This window comes from Malurus melanocephalus, unplaced genomic scaffold, assembly GCF_030028575.1.
Source record: "Malurus melanocephalus ecotype Western Australia unplaced genomic scaffold, MMel_1.1 scaffold_127, whole genome shotgun sequence".
Lineage (NCBI taxonomy): Eukaryota > Metazoa > Chordata > Aves > Passeriformes > Maluridae > Malurus > Malurus melanocephalus.
The window spans coordinates 1818012-1838277 of NW_026623359.1; the positions used below are offsets into that span (position 1 = coordinate 1818012).

A 20266-nucleotide genomic window follows, 5' to 3' on the forward strand; every position below is an offset into this window, starting at 1 on the left:
TTACTTCTGTCAGCTTCACTCACCTGCAGAATAGGGTTAATGAAACCAGCTTTTATTGTATGGAGCTGGTAAAGTGTAGGTGATGCTGTGCAGTCTGTGTACCATGTGCTGTAGAGTTTCTGCGTCATTGACCTGTTTTTCTCTTTGAGTCTTGAGAGAGAATGTGCAGCTTCCCATTCAAGTTATTAACCACTCACAGTAAAGCTGTTTTTTGTCTGGTTCTAAGTTGGGTGTCTGAGTTCTTACTCCCTCCAGTCTTTAGTAGATTAAGAAAAATCTTTTGCTGGGTAGATTTTGTTACAGAGGTGCTTGTCATCTTTCGTTAAGTTGTCTCTCAATCTCCCTTACTAGGTAGAAAGAAGGATTATGAGGTTTTGTGTACAAAGTCTCAAGCAATAATAAGTTCCAGAAATTATAAGAAATACAAATCTATAAGAGAAAGCAATTTCCTTTTATGTTTTAATGTTATTTTTTTAGCATTCCCAGAGTGCTTGAGTTGTTAATCAGAGAGGTTTAGCTGTTGTTCTCCAGCCTGTTGCTAAAGAGCTAAATCACTGATAGACTAAGATCCTCATGAGCAAAAATGATGCACCAGTGCATTGAGTGATGGTCCTAAAATCAGTGTAACTGTGCCAAGCCTAGTTTGGACAGTTCTGCGTGATGTGATCCCATGAAAGATGTGTTTGAGTGTCTGCTGTGCAGGAGGTGTTAACAATTGGCTTAGGAGTTTCTATGAGAATTGAAGGAAAACGAAGTAGGGATAGGGATCCCTGTGGAAATTCTGGTGGTCTGTTACCAGCAGGAGTTAGGGTGGGAGCTTTGACACAAGTCTCTCTAGAGAGCCATAGCAGGAGTGGCATAACTCCAGCTAGCTTTAGGCACCCACACTCCTTTTACATGATCCTATGGGATCGGGACTGAGGAGGGAARGCATGTATCTTGCCTTAACTTCCTTTTTTTATCTGGTCTAACTTCCCACTGCTGCTGATTTGCAAAGAGTGGGGAGATGATTTAGCCACAGCAACAGGAGAGTCACAAATGTTCAACAGGAGTGCTGATGTCTTTGCTTTTCATTGTAGGCACAGTGAGCTGCACTTTGTTCCTTGCAGTTAACGGTTTATATTCAGCCAGTGATGATGTGATAGAGCTCACACCAACCAACTTCAACAAGGAGGTCATTCAGAGTGAGAGCCTGTGGCTCGTGGAGTTCTATGCCCCATGGTAAGAACTGCAGCTGTGTACTTGCTTGCTGTTATGGCAGAGGAGCAGCACAGGAATCTGCTGCTGATCAGCTCAAGGTTTCATTTCATTGTTTGATGCCCTCATGACTAAGAAAATAGCTGTACTTGGGATTCCTGTTTTAAATATTTTCATGAGGAAAAAAGGATGCAGGAATTGGCATTTCAAGTTGGCAAATAGTGTCTGGTAGCAAAATCTTACATGCAATTTTTCTGGTTAAATTAGTATTTTAAATGAYTGATTAAAGTGCACTAAGTGTTTAAGTGAGAAGGTCTCTCATTTTTGTGGTTTTGAGCCTAATTCTCATGTGAAAGCACAGATTTGAATTCACACTTAAAATTTCCAATTTCCATCGAAAAATACTGGCTTAGTACATCTTAATTTAACATTTCTCTTTGTCTCCTGCTCTGCTGAGGTCCACAGCATGGACTCTATTCCATTTAATTTCTGGCAATATATATATTTCATCTTTGTACAAATCCTCTGTGATACTGCCTTCCAAAGATCCACGTTCTGAAGAAAGTGGCCTTTCATTGCAACAGCCTGACTGTGTCTGGACTGAGAGGTTGAGGGGAAGCCTTGCTGTGCCTTTTTTAGTGTTGCTGCTGTATAATGTGGAGGTTTTTCTTCAGAAGCCTGGGTGATTATATGATTCTGTGGCAGAGCCTCTTTTCCTCTTCATGAATAAATCCTCACCGTTTGCTGTGAGTGACTGTGAAATAGTTGTCAGATCTGAATGATATTGACTGGTTTTTGTTTGTTTTCTTTTCCTTTTTAAAGGTGTGGTCATTGTCAAAGACTAACCCCTGAGTGGAAGAAAGCAGCAACAGCTTTAAAAGTAAGTTTAGTCTTTCAAATGTGCTTGTGGAAGTGGATTGAAGACAGTTTGGCTGTTGCTGTAACTGGATTTGGAACATGGAGGGGTTTAAAATCGTTACCATTTTTATCATACTTGTCCAGCCAGAGAAGTGTTATTTAAGCACTTAAAAACTTGGGATTTTTGTTTGGTTTGGTTTGTTTTATCCTTTTTTAAAGGAAGCCATTGAATTGTAGAGGAAGAAAGTCAGTTCTGTCCCTGTGAATTCCCATTACTATTCTCTAGGACAGAAAATAGCTTTCTGATCACCAAGCCATTGGTGATGATATTTTTGTAAGTACAGAAAAATTAGTCATGTTGTGATTTGCTGAACTCTTGCCTATGTAAAATATGTATGCTTCTTCTTAGAAAACCAAACAAAACCCCCAACTAAATGACAGTCCAAACAATTTAAAATTTATTTTGTCACACTGAAGAAAGAAGCGGACATTTATAGTGTTCTGTAGTTCAGTGCTTGTGGAGTAAAATGCCACTCTTTTGTTGACTGTTCTGTTGCAGTCCTAGCAACTATCCCTCTCTCTTCCCCCTTCCCTTGTGCCCCCAGCAGAGTGTATAGAAGGTATTAAATCACTGTGGAGAAGTCTTAGGTGGAATCTTTTGTTTCTGCAGGGTGTAGTGAAAGTTGGTGCAGTAGATGCAGATAAACATCAGTCCTTGGGTGGGCAGTATGGAGTCAGAGGATTTCCAACTATCAAGATATTTGGAGCCAACAAAAACAAAGCTGAGGATTATCAGGGTAAATACGATGATCTTTTAAATGTTGCATGCCTAAAAATTTCCCGGAATGCAGTAACTGTGGTAGCTCTTAATGCTGTGTTGTGTGATGTTTCCTTCCTGTCTAGTGCTTGTAGTAACCAAGAGACAGATTGGTTTGACCAAATTGTGTATATCCTAGCATTGTCTAACAGTCTCACTTGCAGTTCATAGTTGTTGGGAGGTTGATAGGCAGGTTCAAGGAATTATTCCTTTCTTCCTGTTTATTTGGAGCTTTCCATAGAGTCACCCCTCATCAGAAAAGCCAGGTAAGTAAAAGTGTAGTGAAGTCAGTCCTGCTGTTTGTGTTTAAGTCMGATATCCCACCACTAGTACTGTATCACTCATAGCCCAGTCCTGCTTTTCCTGAAGATAGTTATGGTGAAGGAGAACTAAGTTTGTAATTAAGTTAGGAGCATACCTTAAACTGGCCTTTTGATGGCTTGATCACTTATTTTGTTGCCCTGCAGGTGGCAGGACAAGYGACGCTATTGTCGATGCTGCTCTAAGTGCTCTTCGGTCCCTGGTGAAACAACGTCTTAGTGGCAGAAGTGGAGGATACAGTTCTGGAAAACAGGTATTTGAGGGAATGTGTGCTAGTTTTTCAACTGGAGGCTCCCAGTTCAGTCACTGAGTTGGAGGGCATGTCTGGATTTTTATCTAGTCCAGGTGCCCTGCCCAGTGCAGGGCCAGTGGAGCAAATTGCTCAGGGCTGTGTCCCTTAAAGTTGTGGATATCTCCAAGAACTGAGACTCCAAATGGACTGCATTCTCCAGGCAACCTTTTCCAGTATTTGATCCATGCTCACAGTGGAAATTGTTTATCTTATGAGTTACAGAATCACAGAATGGTATTTCTTGTATTTCAACTTTGTCCCTTTTGTCTCTTGTTGCAGACAAGAGCCTGCCTTTGGTTTTTTTTAAAATGTTCTTCATGTTCTCATCAGATCCTCAAAGCCCTTAATGAGCTCTGACCATTGGCTGGACTTGCTCCAGTGTATGTATACCTATTCTATGGGGAGCCCAGGACTAGACCCAGCACTCCAGGGGTTTCACATTGTGCTAGGCAGAGAGGATTGTCTCCTCAGACCTGCTGACAACTCTCTGTCTGGTGCAGCTCAGGAGGCTGTTGGCCACCTTTGCCTGAGGATTGCAATRCTGGCTCGTGTTCCTCTCTGAAAAGATGCTTTCCAGCTAGTCAGTTCTCAGTGTGTACTGGTGTATGGGACTGTTACTCTGCAGSTGCATCTCCCTTTGAACTTTGGCGTTCCTGTTAGCCTCATTCTCCAGGTGGTTTAGGTGCCATTTTTCTAGTCCTAGTCTAAAACAGACAGATTAGATCTTTTAAATTTGGCAGTGCTTTTTTGAAAGTGGCCTGCTGGATTTCTCCCTGAAGGTAAATTGAAAAGCTCCTGTTACTGTTTCTAAATCATGGTGCAGGTACATCTGRCATCCTCAGGGTGGCCAGATAGAAGACCTGGGTGGATTATACCCTGTAGTGTATATCATGCTCCCATGTGTTTGTTTTGCCTGGAAACCAGGACTTGGTTCCAGATGGAGGTGGGGGTTGGAGAGCACTTTGTTCATGGATAGATCAAAGCACGAAGAACTGAGAAAGTGTTCCCACATCTTCTCGGTAGTCAGTTTGACCCAATTTCTTTTTTTTTTTTTCAAGAGAAGGTTCATTTGCTGTGTCCTGAAAGTGCTGTGGGGAGTAGGCTGTGTGTACTGTCAGTTTTAAAACGGGAAAGTTGTATCACCTAACACTGCCTGGTTTGTATCTTGCCCAAATAAAGATCATTTGGTACAATGTGACACACAGGCGCTGGCTTGTGTGGGAGACCAGTTTTGGTTACTTCTTACGGGAGGGTCTGTTTGTTTCTTACAGAGCCGGGAGAGCGGAGGTGGAGATAAGAAGGATGTGATTGAGCTGACTGACGACAGCTTTGATAAGAATGTCATAAATAGTGACGATGTGTGGATGGTGGAGTTTTATGCCCCATGGTGTGGGCACTGCAAAAAGTAAATGAGGTTTTTCTTTAACAATTCCTCTTAGTGTTTGTTTTGTGTAATATCCTTAATCCCCTAAAAGAGACCTTGCATCTCTGGTATACCAGAAGTGGGATTTTTGTAAAATGATCTGACAAAAATGTGTGGGCTTCTGCTCAGTGCCCCTTGGTGCTACTCTGGCTGCACTCCTCCTTAGCAGTAAAATTCCCAGTTATCAGTAGAAATAAAACCTGGAAGTTACAKTAAACTTTCCATTCCTTCAGATACAAGACATCAGTTTGGATAATCGTCTTAGCTGTCATTCTCTGCAAGAGACTTTTTTTCTTGWGTAAAATAGGCTACATAATATTGAAGTGGAGTATACTTTTGCTAGCTCTGAGAGAGCTGACAGCCCTTGTACTCTGTTTTTCAGCCTGGAGCCAGAATGGGCAGCTGCTGCCACTGAGGTGAAGGAACAAACAAAAGGAAAAGTAAAGCTGGCTGCAGTAGATGCAACAGTCAATCAGATGCTGGCAAGCCGATATGGGGTATGTGCTCTGCAGTGCTTACAATTTCCTTTCTGCCTCTACCAAGTCAGGTTTCTCTTCAATCCTTACTGAACTATTCCTTAATCTGGTACTACTTACATATTTTGTGGTAAAATAAGTGACACAAACAATTTTTTCCTCACAGATAATTCATTAGTGTCAGAAACAATATAAATAAATTGAGAGAGAGGAAGATAATCTGGATGTTGCTGAGGAGAAAGGCTGTTTATTTTCCTAAGATCTTGTATACCTTCATCATCTGGAGTGAGAGATCTCTCTCTTCAGACTGTGGACTGGTTGGGCATCTCTGGAACTCTTGGAGCCAGTTATAAGGGATCACTGACAATATTAGGTCAGGTGTGTTGCTCACCAAAAGAGAATGGATACTCTTGAATTTTTAACAAGTCCATGGAGCTTACAGTGTGCTGCATAGGTTCCCTCTAAGTGCACATGGCTGACAATGTAGAGGAACACTGAGCAAGGTTTACTGGAACTGTAGCAGAAGGAGCTTAAGGTCCACTTGTTGCCATGTAGGCACAGTTTTGTTCCCCTACAGACAAATCAGGAAACYAATGTATAATAAATATGAAGGGTAAAGATAGTCCTCATGGTACGTAAACCTTCAGTGCTTGGTGCATTTAAATTGAAATGAAACCATTGCTGGTTTATCAGGCCAAAACCCACAAGCAGCATTTTATTGTATGTTAACCTTATTTTGAATTGTTGCAAAGGTAGGAAGCTARAAAATTCAATTTCAGTCAGAACATGATACATGAAGACGTTAAATCTCTTTCCTTGCTCTTAATCTTGAACACATCAGACAAGCAGGTAATTTCCACCATAAATATTCAGGTTTATTTGATCTGATGGCTTAAACTTGTCTTGCAGATTCGTGGATTTCCCACCATTAAAATCTTCCAGAAAGGAGAAGACCCTGTTGATTATGATGGTGGGAGAACTAGATCTGATATCATTGCTCGTGCTCTGGATCTRTTTTCTGACAATGCACCACCACCTGAGCTCCTGGAGGTACCTCTACCATTTTCTCAAATTGCTTTTCCATTGTACTCTTGGCAACAATTTTTACAGGTCTAAATGAACCCTGAATAAAACTGCCTGAGTGTGGTGCACTGTTTTGTCTCAGAAAGTAAAGGATGACTTTATGTTATTCAAAGTCTTGAATAACAAARAGCTGAATGTTCATTTCTACTGTCAATTTGTGGTTGACTGGAAGATGATCAGAATTGATACAGTGAAGGCATTGACAGGATAGTGCCAGGGTGTCTGAATCTGCTCTTGAGGAGTGAGTGAAAAAGTTGGGTTCTGTACCCCATCCMTTTTCTTACACTAAGCAGGCAGGGCCTTGTCATTTGTAAGCTGTCTGTTAGGAGATGCATGATGAGTAGGTTTGCTTGTTGTCCARAAAACTCCACTGTCTGTAAGGCAACTTATTTTTTAAGCTTGCTGTTGGTAGATTTGAAATGGTGATTACTTGTCTCTAAAGCGAGGTGCACACAAGACAATCCATTGGGATGCAGAGAAAAAGACAAAAGCATTTCTACTATTAATAAGCCTAAAGATGTTTTTAAATGGTGCTTATTTAATCTTTCCCATCCTTCTAAATCTTTTCTTTTGTATGCYTTATAACATTAATACAGCAATACATGTTTATGTATGTGTGTATGCATATAATTGATTTATATATATCAAGGACTGCGTGCTTAGGGATTTATTTACTGGTGGGGTCACAATCACAGGTTGGAGACCAAAGGTGTGAGTCACTGGATCAATTCCTTTTTGAGACAGATCCCACAAAAACAGCGTTGCTGTTACTRTTTGAACATCCTCATCCACAGTACAGGCTGCCTCTGCCAGCTCTGCTTGTGCTTGCAGGCATTCACATAGGCCTGGGGKGGCTCTTTCCAGCCCCGGGCAAGGACAGTGATTTTGAGCAAGAGGTGGCATCTGGCTGTGCTTTCTGTAAACTTCAGTGTGGTACTGCTCAGTTTCCTGTTGCTGCAAGTCTCAACAGAAGACTTTGTGAATTCTTTGTAAATTATTCTTTTGCTGGGGGGCTATTGAAGTAGGAGAGACTTGTAAGCTTTTGTGTCAAGTTGTTTCAGTGCTTACTACCCTGTAGGATGGCGTTATTAGGTTGTTGGAGGGCAGTGCAGTCACAATTGAAGAACCAAGTCTTACTGTCCCTTTCTGCTACTTTCTTCTAGATAACGAGTGAGGATGTTCTGAAGAGTACCTGTGATGCTCATCAGCTCTGCATAATTTCTGTCCTGCCTCATATTCTTGACACAGGTACACATACAARCAAGCAGGCTTCTGTATGGATTTGTCACTTAAAGCATGTAGTTATGTTTTTTAACTTGTCCAATTTTAACAAACAGGAGCTTCAGGGAGAAATTCCTACCTAGATGTCATGYTAAAAATGGCTGAAAAATACAAAAAGAAAATGTGGGGGTAAGTGTCTTTGTCCACTGGTCATCTTGGAAAAGATAGGAGCATTCCTGGGGGTAATGGGATAAATTTTGTATGAGACGTGTTTAGCTATAGAAAAGAGTTGTTCCTTGTTCAGGACAGCATTTCTTGGTATTTCACTAATTACTGGGGAAGGGAATGCTGTGACTTTAACCCATGTTATTTTATTTTCATCCACCTCTCAAATTCTGCATTTACAAGTGACATCTAAGCCTTTTTGAAATTAAGCATCTTTTACTCTTGTCCCGAATACTAAAATATTCTAGGGAGCTTTCTTTACCTTCTGTTGTTGATCAGTGAATCCACCGGTGTGACTGCTGAATTCTCAAAACAACAAGTGAMTTGCAGTTTATTAATACATTTCATGGTCTTAAACAGACCAGCAGGTTATGCCTTTCCTCCTCTTTCTCTCAGGTGCAGTTTAGGTTCTCTGGGACTTCTTAAGAAAGTGAGAGCTGTTCTGTCACACTGGCTGCTGTGAAAGGGAGCAAGAAGGCTTGAAAGTGTGGGGGAAAATGCTGAGATTGGCTCATTACAGAGGCTCCTSAGGGGACTCGCTAAACATTAGAGGAACTTACACCTGATGAGTGAGGAACAAATACTGAGTATCCTTAGCTAGAAATCSTCCATAGTGATATTTGGGCAGGACTATGTAACCTTTAGATTTGTGACTTGCATACTTTTATGCCTTCCTTAATACTGGCTAAAGTGTAGCAGTGTGCTCATGTTGGTAACATAGTTCTTCCCCTGCACTGTGTTCAGTGGCTGTTCTTACCCAACTTTTAGTGGCTGTGAGGATGGGACAGGTCTAGAGGTGCTGCTGAGAAGGGGCTTTCTTCTGTTGTGAGGTTCAAGATCAAGACCCTCCTTTTTCCTGCTGACTTGTAAAGTGTCAAGGGCAATGCAGAGCCCTACTTGAACTCTGCAGGGTTGCAGGATATGTGTGATTCGAAAATTATTGTAGTGCCATCTTCATTATTAATTTTCTATTTCATCTTTTCCTTAAGGTGGCTGTGGACAGAAGCAGGTGCTCAGGCAGATCTTGAGAGCTCTCTAGGGATTGGAGGCTTTGGGTATCCAGCAATGGCAGCTATTAATGCTCGGAAGATGAAATTTGCCCTTCTGAAAGGATCATTCAGTGAGCAAGGGATTAATGAGTTTCTCAGGTATGAAATCTTTAAGTGACTTAAATATTTCTGTGACTGGGGCTATGACTCCTTAGACGACAGTCAGGCTCTCCTGGATTAGACAAGACTTGCACAGGTAAGAGAATTAAGATGATGAGAATGCAGTGGAGTGAAGGAATGGTTTCAATGGGGATTGCAATAAAGCAGTCATTACCTTTATATGGTGTGCAGAATTAAGTTGGCCATTTAGACTTAGGTAGTTTCAGTACAACTTTTGAAAACAAGTGGGCTTTGATGTTGAAAAGTTCTGTTTCTCTGATAACTTAAAAAATAGCTTAGTAATCAATTCCATTTCATTCAAATGGTACATTCTGACTAGTCATTAGTAATTGGAAAGTTCTCAGTTTGGGAACCTTCATGGGTGCTGTTGAAGTTCTTGAGATTGTGTATGTTGCTGTTCATCTTTCTGATTAAGTCTGGTCCTATCTTCCCCCTCCCACCTTTCCATTCTCCTGGTACATGATAAATTGATTGGGGGAGCTGAAACAATCCATCCAAAAAGTTCACTGTTCAGCCCAAGATCCCTGAAACTACCTCTTGTGTAGCTGGGCAAGAGCCAGTTCTGAGAAGAATGGAATAGGGAAAGGAAATGGAGAGGATGACAGAAGGTGGCAGCAGCACTGAAACAGAGCAACTAAACTTGAATTGTTACTTTAGTGTGGTCAGAGTGAAGTGGGAACTCTGCTTCCAGRTAAAGCACCAGCTGCCATAAGTAATGCAAAGGCCCTTCAGACCTTGCATTAGCAGTGTTATTTCCATATCTATCCTTGAAGAATGGCAGAGAACAGCTAGAAGTGCAGAAGCAAATGCAAYAGCCTCTCCCAGGCACTAACTGAATGCAGTTCCTGCTGGATTACTGTAATCAGTGATATATTCTTACCTGTGAAAAGTGATCAGACTTTATTCTTAATGCCAAAAAACAGCAACATTCTTACGCCATCAAGTGAAATTCAGGATTCAGATGCAAGAAGAGAAATACCAGACACTTYGTACTAATGCATGTGAAAGTGTCTGCCTTGTCTGACATGGCAAATTTTCTTAGTCTATGAAATCCATCTTGGTGAAGCCTCTCCTGGGTGAGGTTGGGTGGTGCTTCCAGGATACAACAGCTGATTTAACAGCTTATATTGCATTAGGTAATTGGTTTGGTATTGTCTTATCAGGCAGCACTACTTGCTAGAATAATCTCTTACTTGGCACTTGAGCTCAGCTGTGCTGCCTAGAGAAAGCAGCATAATCACAGCTGGTATTGCTGGCTGTTCACTCAGCTGCTGTAGGCAGCTTCTGCAGTCTAATAGGCAGTCTCAACAGTGTTGACTACAAGTAAGGAAATTAGCACTGTGAAAAGCATAAAAATTGTGAGCTCCACTTAGGAACGAATGCTAATTCAGTCTTATGTGCCTCTGATAGAATGCAAAGGGATTAGTTCCTGAAGATTTGAATGCTGGACTTTTTGACCAAGCCTAATTAGCAAGTGCAGGATGAAGTGTCTCAAGTAGAAGCTTATTAATTTTTACCCTTTGGAGCCCATGGAGGCTTAAAGACAAGCACTGGTGATTTCAACTAACACTTGGAGGTGACTTCCAGAGCTRGAATTACAGACTCCTCTTGGAGTTSCYTTAAGTGGTAAACTWTTAAAGAGGCTRCACTTACCTGTGATTGTGACACTGCTGAAATATAAAACAGTGTAGCTCARAGATGTCTTTAAATCCAATTGTAAATTTTCAGTGCTGCTTTAAGGGTTTTGTCATTTTCTGTTTCTTGATTTTAAGTTTTTGCATTCAGTTTGGATTTGCTTAAACAGATGAAATCTTAACATTGTCTTCCTTTTATCKGGAGCAGGCCCTGTTCCAGGTAGATGGAGGTTGGAGGAATTTCTTAAACTTAACTTGTTTTCTCTCAGGGAACTCTCTGTTGGTCGTGGCTCTACAGCACCAGTGGGTGGTGGAGCTTTCCCCAAAATTCATTCAGTTGAACCTTGGGATGGCAAAGATGGTGAGGTAAGAAGTGTTCCATTTTTGAAAATGCTGAGGAATTGATGTGTTCAGAAGTGATAGGAGAGAGTAACTAACAGCTGTCAGTGTGAAAATTTTTGTTCTGACAAGATCAGGGCAAGTTATGTTTCCCATTATCTAAATCCTGCCAGCAGATCAAATGGCACATTGATCGTCTGCCACTGTGGACCAGATGTTCCTGCCTAACTGTTAGGATGTGATCTGAAAGCTGGATCCCTTGAGGCAGAAATGTATTACCAGTACAGACTAAGGGATAGTGCATGCATTCGGGACCCCAGTGCTGTGGAGACTTGGGTTCTGCAATATACTGACCTTGCCATCAAGGTCTTAATGTCAGAAAGTTGTCAGGTGAAGCCTATGTTATAAATAATACAGTGACTAAGTCTACATTCTTAAGGTTCAACATTGCTGTAGAAACCAAAGTTACTGCAGTTCTTTGATATACTTCAGATAGATAAAAATACAGAATATGGTACTAGATTTGTTACATAGTTTAGTTGTACAGCCTTCAGCTGAAGTATTTTGATTAGTTAAAAACAACCTCCTAATCTAAACTCTAATCGCTTGTCCTCTGCTTAATGCACTTGGAGTTTTATGAATGAAAGARATGACAGGAAGAGCTTTAYTCTCAGGATGAAGTAAAAATCTTTCCAATTCAGGGATCTCCTGGCATTAAGCACTTCTAAATAAATACTCAAAATCTTCACTTTTTCACAGCTTCCAGTTGAAGATGACATTGATCTCAGTGATGTGGATCTGGATGACTGGGGTAAAGATGAGCTGTGAGATCTTGAGGAAACTACTTTTCTTGGGAGAGTTTGCGCAGCAGTTTGCAGCCTGGATCACAATCAGACAGATATTTCAGTGGCCTTTTTATGGAGAAGTAGCACATGACACACTGTGCTATTGGATGCACTGCAGCAGTGGACTGTACGCATCTCAAGAAAACATTGCAGAAATTCTATGAATTGTCATAACCAGTAAACTTGATTGTATTCTGTGTAACAAATATTTTGAGGACAACATGGATATTTCTTTGGAACATCTTGGTTTTTATTTTGTTGATAATGTGATCTTTGAGTGTTACTGGAGGCTGTTAGTGTAACCAATTTTAACTGTAATTTTTTTCATGGAGGTGGAACCTGCTCAGCTTCTGTTTCAATTAAAGAATAAARTATTTTTTGACACACAGTGTTAGTGTTGTATAGAGTAAGAAAGGTACACATAATACAAGCAGTCCCATTTTGGATGACTCTATAAAGTGAACTGTAGAACAGAGAGGCTTGTGCAGAGGGGAGTCCTAACCCACCTCCTTGTGAGATCTTGRCAGTTTGGCCTAAAGCCTGATAAGATGGACAATCTTAGTTTAAATGCTCTTCAGTCTTCCTTTTCCTATTCYTTCTCAGGGGCTTTCTCTTTCTTGTGCCAGATTTCATGAGATCATAAATGCAATGGAAGTGGGGTTGCTGCTGCARTGAGAGATGCTGGGAGCTGTTGGTCTTTCCCTTGGATTAGTGATGAAGCTAATCCACATTTTAGGGCATAAGGATTTCCAGGTGCTAATAGAAAACCACCCTGGTGCTGTCTCCAGCAAACTGGGTAATATTTCTTCACTTCCCATTGTTTTCATCTGAAATTGCTATTTCCTTGGAAGGGGAATCAGGACTGGGAATAGGGATGTTTACTGCTGTTTTTTTAATAAAAATACTACTATTTTATTGTTCTCCATGTCTTGTATATTGGTGTCTAGTGAAGTGACCCTGATGTGATCAGCTTGTTTATAAATAAGGAATGAAAGAGCTGAAAGTTTCCCCTTCTTTCAAGGAAATAACATTATATGCACATATTGTCATCTGGTGTCTGTAAGAGATTGCCCATAGCTCATCCCCGTGAAAGGCAGTTTAGAAGCCACAGAACATCAGCAGTGACTGCTGATTCTGTGCAGGACATGCTTCAACTCTTAAGTCACCCCAGAAGATGGGATCTAATGGAACTGTTCTAACTGAAATATCTTTGCAAAAACTAAACTCATGAGTACTTGGGACTGTAAATCATATTATGATAAGTTCCACAGCACTTTTGAGGATCTTTCCTCTTAAGCTTTTGGTTTTTTTGTTAAATTAAAAGAACTCTGGGCTTTGCTCTGATGCTTTCTACTTTTTCTGTTTGGATTTTTTTTTAGGTTTGCATTGTTAGAAAAAGAGGACTGTATACACCTAGTAGATCTATTAGCCACCACACTTTTAAAATTGTTTTATTTCAAGTCCAATAGATATTCCATCTTTGTAATTTACCAAAAAAATAAATACTACCATAGTACCTCTGCCTCTGCAATACGTTCTTGTAAAACTATGAATAAGAGATACTTATATTGTAGTCATTGTAAAAATTACTAGAAGTGGTAGGAAGATCATCCTGCTACAGCATCTGCATTTTAATTTGACTGAGAGCAGCTAAAGTTTGTTTTACTGTAACCTTGGAGCCTTGAAAATTAATAGATGAAGCTTGAGCAGCTCTTCTTTAACTGCAGTCAAGAAGACTGAGGTCAATCTTGAAATAGACATAAGGATAGTACTCTTGATTACTCAGTTGTAACCCAGGGATGTCCATGCCAGGCTGCAAAAGGAAGTAATGGCTTTAGTATCAGTAAATCTGTCCAGTTACAAGCTACAGGGGATTGCTTTYGTGCTCCTTTCCCACAGGTGCAATGGAGCTTTGTATTTGCCATGCTTAAGGTGGRAAATTCACCACTGAGAATCTGATCTTGTTTCAGGTTGCCTAATTAGCATTAGCAATTAGCATTAGTAATTAGCATTAAGAAATCGTGCCTGGTYTCTATATTATGAATGTGTAGCATTTTTGTGTGCTTCAGCTCTGAAGCAACTCATCTCTGTCCTCCGTTTATGCAGTGGGACTCATGCTTGTTGGTTTTAGGCAGTTTTGAAGGCCTGTTAGGTCAGTTTGTTGCTTTAGCATAAATTGTTTTGAACTGTAATTCAAGATRYAGGTRAGGAGAAAGCAAGTACTGCTGYTTGCAGAAGGCCTCTGTTAYTTATRAATGACAGCCTTTTACATGGGTTAGAGGTGTCAMAGTCCTAATGAATTTAGTTCCAAATTCATTTTTCTTGTTTGTGTTGATCTGAATGTTTATAGCAGATTTCAAGCTTTTGACACAGAAGAGCTGCCATAATTGAGCAGACCTATTTTGTTCTGATAGCTGTAAATTCAGATGCTTCAACARAAAATGTAAGCAATCTCTATGCATCTGCTTCATGACCTGAGCCTACCCTAATCCAGTCTGTAACCACCTGGGATTAGAGCTACATTCCAGGGTTCAGGATTAGGGCTACATCYTGGGTTTCTAGCATTGGAGGACATGAGGAGATGCATGGTCTAGCCCCAGGACACTGGAAGTGTTATTTTGGCTGAGAGAAGSTACAGCACATGCACTTGCAGTCCAAATACTTACATCCATTATACTCGCTGCTGCAACTTCATCCAGGTGTTTGAAGACCACATTCAGGACATCTCTCAGGCGTTTTACAGACTTCCTATTTGGCTGCAGCAGCATTGCTTGGAAATTCACAGGGAGACCATACCTTGGAACACAACACACACCATCATCTGCTGGGAAGGTGCACAGCTTTCTGCCCCTTCTCCCTCCTCAGCCTCCAGRCACACCAGCTGGTGGTGTGTCACAGAAACAATGCTGCCTCCTTTTTGGAAAACATTTTCTTTTTGAAGCCAAAAATCAACTAAACAATGTCTTTCCATTTTCTCCTCTGTAAGTGTCCCCAAAGAATCATTTTTTTATCAGATTCATAGGTCACYTTTTTTGTGGGTATCTCCTGTGAGCTCCTGCAGTGAAGTGTGTAAGGGACACAGCTTAAGCAAGACAAAACATGGTGTGTAAGGGTTCCTCCCACAAAGGAACTGCACCAGGAAGAGAGCTGTACATTTTGACTTCCCCACTGTGTTTACTCACCTCAGGACAGATTCAACAAAAACTCTCAAGGCTTTCACATGAATCCAAGCCACAAATGCTTCACTGAAGTTCACCTTCAGCCAGCGCAGTAAGGGRCCCTGTGAGGACAGAACAGTGATCCCCTCGCTGAGAGATGCAGCTCCATAKCCAGCAGTGTCACTGGGGCCATCGTGGGCTGCTGGGATCGTTCCCAGGCAGCCTGATAGTGGCTCCCAGTCTATCAGAAACTCAAGTGACTTTGGGCAAATCRTGTTATTTACCATGCCTCAGTTTTATGGGCTAAATGACACTCACCAGAGACTGTTGGAACCACAAAGCCATTTCTGAGAGAGGTGCTTAGGCACACTAAGTAGGCCACAAACCTACGAAGTGCTAACTTACATATTGTTGTTTCTTGTCAGAAGCCAATTTCATCAGCTCTTCCTTTTCACATTTCAGTTCCTTCTCATCATARTAAAATTCTCGAACCATGAACCTGAAATTGAATGGCATTTGCTCTCACAAGCTGTAGTCCAGCCAACATGCACGCTCATTTCTTTTGCTCCCAGAGAAGCAGGTATGGGAAGTTGCTAGCCATTTAGCAAGTTAAATTATGTGGAKGGAGGGAGTTGAAGWSAGCCCCAGAAAGCCAACTTCCTGCTGTCAGCAGTMTGAGAGCAGAAGGGACAATTCCAGGATCTGTAATTAAGAGTTTAAAGAACAAAATCAGTGATTCTGCTACCACAGCTCCTTCCCACCCTGCCTTCTCAGTGGCTTTAGGATCAACAGCAACCCAAGCAGTCAAGAAGTCRTAAAACCAGTGAYGAATTCAGCACACTGCACACACAAYCAGCCTCACCTTATCCTCATCTCCTGCTAACCTGCCCTGCCCAGCAGTCAGTGTTTCTTACCTATTCTCCCTGGCTTTAGCCTTGAAGTCATCCATCACTTTTCTGAATAGGGTCACAGTGAAGAGTCCTCCCTCTGCATCCTCAGCAATCATTCTGTGGGAGGCAAATCCACTGCTGTGATCTGACATGGCAAACCCCTTATGTCTTTACCTACCTCACCTTCCCCTTTTGCAATTCTTTTTATTTTAATTTATGATACTGAACAACACCCTGCTTTTTGCAAACTGATGACTGAAACAAGGAGCAATGCATTTTCTTGCACTCGCTACTCTATTTCCAATGTAAAACTCAATTGGTTTAGTTCCTGAACCCACTGTAGTACMCACACATTCTGCCTGCCTGATTTTTCTGTTTCCTGGTAATGTTCCCCCACCTTTCCACTTGTGTCTTTGAGACAGGCAGTAGCAAACAGTTTATTTCTTTCTCTGTGCTTTCCACTTTCTCCATTTCAGGTAATAGTACTGTCAGCTCTTGTGTACTGGACTGGATCTCATGGTTGTGAGCTGAGCAGTCGAATATTTAAGGCCTGGGAAAGACTTTTTACTCCAGGTGAAAGGATGAATCAATATGGCATTTGCTAGTGCAAATGACAATACATTGAATTATTCTATTGTACAACAGGAAGAAATTAAAAAACGCAAATTTAGTGTTTGATCTTGTTATAAGGTATTTTCCATAATCCTCTAGGTGCATGTGTCTGAATGATGCCTTAATTACTGTAATAAAATTGCCTGTTTTACACAAAAAGAAGCAATGACCTGATTGAAAGTAGAAAGCAATAGATAAGTGGAAAGGGGAACAATAAGCTAATTGTAAAAAACCTGATTTCCTTTCATCTGTGTTTCCCTTCAACAGAGTAATTTCTATGTGAACTGCAAGTATGTTCATGTGGAGCCTGTGCATAAAACTAGTGATTCCCTCCAGGATCCACCAATTTGAGGGGCTAAACCATGWCAGGGATCTCTGAAACAGGGAGCTTAATTTGGAATTTCACTTACTTGGTGGAGCGAGGCACTACCATATCTGAGAGTGATTCRTAGGTCTTCTGCCACTGTATGTAGCTTGACCTTTGAGCAACACGAAACAAAGCACAGTAAATAAATACTATATAGTGGAAAGCAAATGTTGATATATGTAGTTAATTAAGCTAAGAACTTAGGGTAGAAAGGTTGAGCTCTTTGTGCTGGGTTATGTCATTAAGATACATTAAGGCTTTCTTATCATTTCCTCTCCTAGTCAGCAGCTGAGGAGATGTTTCCCTCAATGCTACACCCTCAGTCTTCACTTTGGGTCTTGGCTTGAGGAAGAGTCAACATCAGAAAGGTGATGGTAGGAAGAACATGGCAAATACTTCTGGGCTGCCACACAGCTCCAGGACCCTGCACAAGCTGCCCTGATCCATGGGTAGGTGTGCTACATCTGCTCTGTGCAATCCCAGAGCTGATCCAGTGCTAGACCACACTCATGGCGAGTGCCAGCACTGGGAGAAAAGGAACAAGGGGATGGTGCAAGTTTGCAAAAAGAGATGGTTTTAGGGTGCATAAACTCAACAAACTTACCTCAGATAGCTTTTTGCAACCTAGTTTTCACAGACAGAAAAGTGATGGTGCTCTGTTGGGACAAGGCTATATGAAGAGGAAATGTTTTGTGTAGGGCTTTGAGGAGAACATAATGTAACTTCACCATTGGTGACAGTCATCCTATGTGCAGGCACTTACAAGGGCACAGCCAGSAGAGAGCATGAGTTAGACAGGACTAACTCCTTTTAGAAACTGGCCATGCTACAGTAAGAATCTTGGGGGGGGGAGGGTTTAGTTCATGTTATTCCTATCTTCCTATCACAAGACTGAGAACCCACTCGTAACCATGAAAAACCTACATCCCAATTATCCTGCTCCAGGTTTGGCACAGCCTTTGTCTCCTTCTTTTGTGCTAGCACCACTCTTGGCAGGAATTTTTCTTTCTTCTTCGCAAAGGRYTCCACCTGTGTCCTGKCCAGGACACTGATGAGCTGCCCCARCCTGACCCAGTATGGCCCTGTTTTGGTGCTCAAGCCAGGACTCAATGCCACATGGGGTGTGTGCACACACTGTTGCCTTACTTTGGCACCACRACGAGCAGCGTGATAAGATACTCAGAATTCAGAACAAAGTCTTCTTTATGCACGATGTCTGCCAGGGTCCGGGTCAGCAGATTTCCCCTATGGTGAAGAAAACAAAGTAGAAGTAACAGTAGCAGGAACTCAGCTGTGGAACATTGGAGGCATTGTGCTGTGGCTGAAGTGCTAAAAGTATATACTGGGGTAGAAGAAGGCCCTGAAGGAGGTGGCTAAAGGACACATCTTCACTTCTGAAATGGCTATTTCATTATTTTCATGGCAGCTAAAAGAATCAAAARGCAATTAATACTAAGGACACAATTTTGGTGACTAGCATGAGGGTAGTTTATGCCCTATATGTGAAATTACACCATTCTGCCACTGTTGTTTTTCCAGTGAGGGTGTAAATGCTTGGGAAGTGCACATCTGCCCCAGTCATTGCCATCTCTTGTGGGAAGCACCTGCTCTCTCWTGAAGCCTGTTGAGCTACTGGTGTGACTGTGCTGCAGGCAGAGTGAGCCTTGTTAGCACAGATCTAAACCAGCAGAGCAGCCCTGGCATTCCTGGACTGCCGTGGACAAGCACACTGACACAACTCCTGCCAAACAGCAGTGGGAGCAGCAGYCTCGTGCACAGGTGGGACCTGCAGGATGTCTCCACAGATGAAACCTACCTGATCATATTAATTCCTAGGACATGTACATGGCCAGGGCTGGCTGTCTATGGCTGCAAGGCAGTAGGTATGTAGAAGAGCAGTTACCCTCCTTGTCACTCAGCAGGAGTGAAGAAGGACCTAAACTAGTAGTTTTTGGGCCAGTCTAAATATTAATTAACTGGCTGGTAACTTATTAGATGTTTGTTCAACCCAAGATATCGGGCATTGGTGGACACCAAAGCTGTCAGCATTTTAAGGTAGGTGGAATGGAGAGGGAGATTGTCCCTGGCCATGAGGTCTCCATTCTTCTCCCTCCTCACACTGCTGGAGCCCTGGCCAGCCTGGCTCGCTGCAGTCTCAGGCAGCCACTGTGTCCTGTGCCCAATCCTGAGTAGTGGCACATACRAGCATGTGCTGGGTGAGGGTTTGCACAGCATCATCTAAGTTGTTTTAAATTTACTACTTACTGGATATTATCATTCTCCCCAGTGATATCCTAGAAAAAAACCCAGGTATCAGCACTGACATAGGCAAAGACCATAAGCAGATGAAGACAGCAGAGAGAACATTTGGGAAGCTCAAACAGTGCATTACCTGAACCAACAGAAGGAAAGAAAGAAAACAAAAATATAAATGGGATGCTAGTGAGGTGCAGGATCAAGTAAGACACAGCTGTTTGCTGTGGGAGCTCTGTTCAGAACATAGGGCACAGCTCCATGTGGCAAAGGAATCCGCCAGTTGACACAGCTCATCTAATTTCTGACTCCCTGAAATCTCATCAGAGCAAAACAGTGTATTTTTTTTGACTTTTGACTTTTCCCAAGACTGCCTGCTCACACTGTCTATAAAATCCTGTTGAGAATTTTAGTCTCCCTGAGTTGATTCTGAAATACACTGATCACACCAGCTGGCCCACCACCCATTTTCACTGGGTCTCTAAGTGCTCAGCATGTACCAAAGCCAGAAAAGCTTTTCCCCCCAGAACACACATGTTCCACTGCASAGCCCTCATTTCAGCCATGCAGCATCCCTGGTGCAAAATACTTACATTGTTTTCTTCTCCAGATTTTCCAAATTTCCTTTAATGTTGTTGTAGGCAGCTGATCGGGTCYTTAGGTCTGTTTCTATTTGAGTCACTTGCTAAAACAAAGCAAAAAAAGGGAGTCAATGCAGTGCTTGAGGCCTTGTTCTCATCTCTGTCCTGCTACCACTGCACCTCAACACAGAGACACAGCTGCCAGCCCCCCTAAAACCACCAGACTGTGGCCAAGAGGGAGCCGGTGTCAGAGCTCCYCTGGGGCAAAGGCCTCTGCAGAGAACAGGATTCAGTCAGCTGTTGCTGTTGGTGTGCTAGAGTTGTACCTAAGGGGCAAGTTCATGGTTTCATTTTTACCTACGTTGAACAATGACACATCATGCCTTTCTGAATGAAGTGAYAGTGTAAATAATTCATCCAGCCTGCAGGCATTTAATTTAATGTCAGACCAACAATTTCATAAAAAACACCTCCGAAGTGAAGAATAATATGGCAGTATATTAAA

The 20266-nt window shown here is 41.8% G+C and overlaps 2 protein-coding genes across 2 annotated transcripts in view; one reads left to right on the plus strand and one right to left on the minus strand.

Moving 5' to 3' along the window:
• Positions 1 to 1042: 1042 nt before the first annotated feature.
• Positions 1043 to 12288, plus strand: PDIA6 (protein disulfide isomerase family A member 6). The gene is made up of 12 exons (XM_057370486.1): positions 1043 to 1221; positions 2020 to 2077; positions 2726 to 2852; positions 3340 to 3446; positions 4757 to 4890; positions 5291 to 5405; positions 6294 to 6434; positions 7631 to 7715; positions 7805 to 7877; positions 8903 to 9061; positions 10986 to 11082; positions 11815 to 12288. Exons 1-12 carry the CDS (start codon positions 1058 to 1060, stop codon positions 11881 to 11883), a joined length of 1329 nt encoding a protein of 442 aa, XP_057226469.1. The 5' UTR covers positions 1043 to 1057; the 3' UTR covers positions 11884 to 12288.
• Positions 12289 to 12911: 623 nt separating this feature from the next.
• Positions 12912 to 20266, minus strand: part of ATP6V1C2 (ATPase H+ transporting V1 subunit C2) — a 19120-nt gene continuing 11765 nt past the window's right edge. Inside the window, exons 5-12 of the mRNA XM_057370487.1 lie at positions 19774 to 19865; positions 18074 to 18172; positions 16971 to 17039; positions 15973 to 16065; positions 15464 to 15557; positions 15083 to 15180; positions 14567 to 14696; positions 12912 to 13713 (exon numbers count right to left, since the gene is read on the minus strand). Of these exons, the coding sequence (XP_057226470.1) occupies positions 13618 to 13713; positions 14567 to 14696; positions 15083 to 15180; positions 15464 to 15557; positions 15973 to 16065; positions 16971 to 17039; positions 18074 to 18172; positions 19774 to 19865 (771 nt within the window). The 3' untranslated portion in view covers positions 12912 to 13617. The remainder of the gene's footprint in view (positions 13714 to 14566; positions 14697 to 15082; positions 15181 to 15463; positions 15558 to 15972; positions 16066 to 16970; positions 17040 to 18073; positions 18173 to 19773; positions 19866 to 20266) is intronic.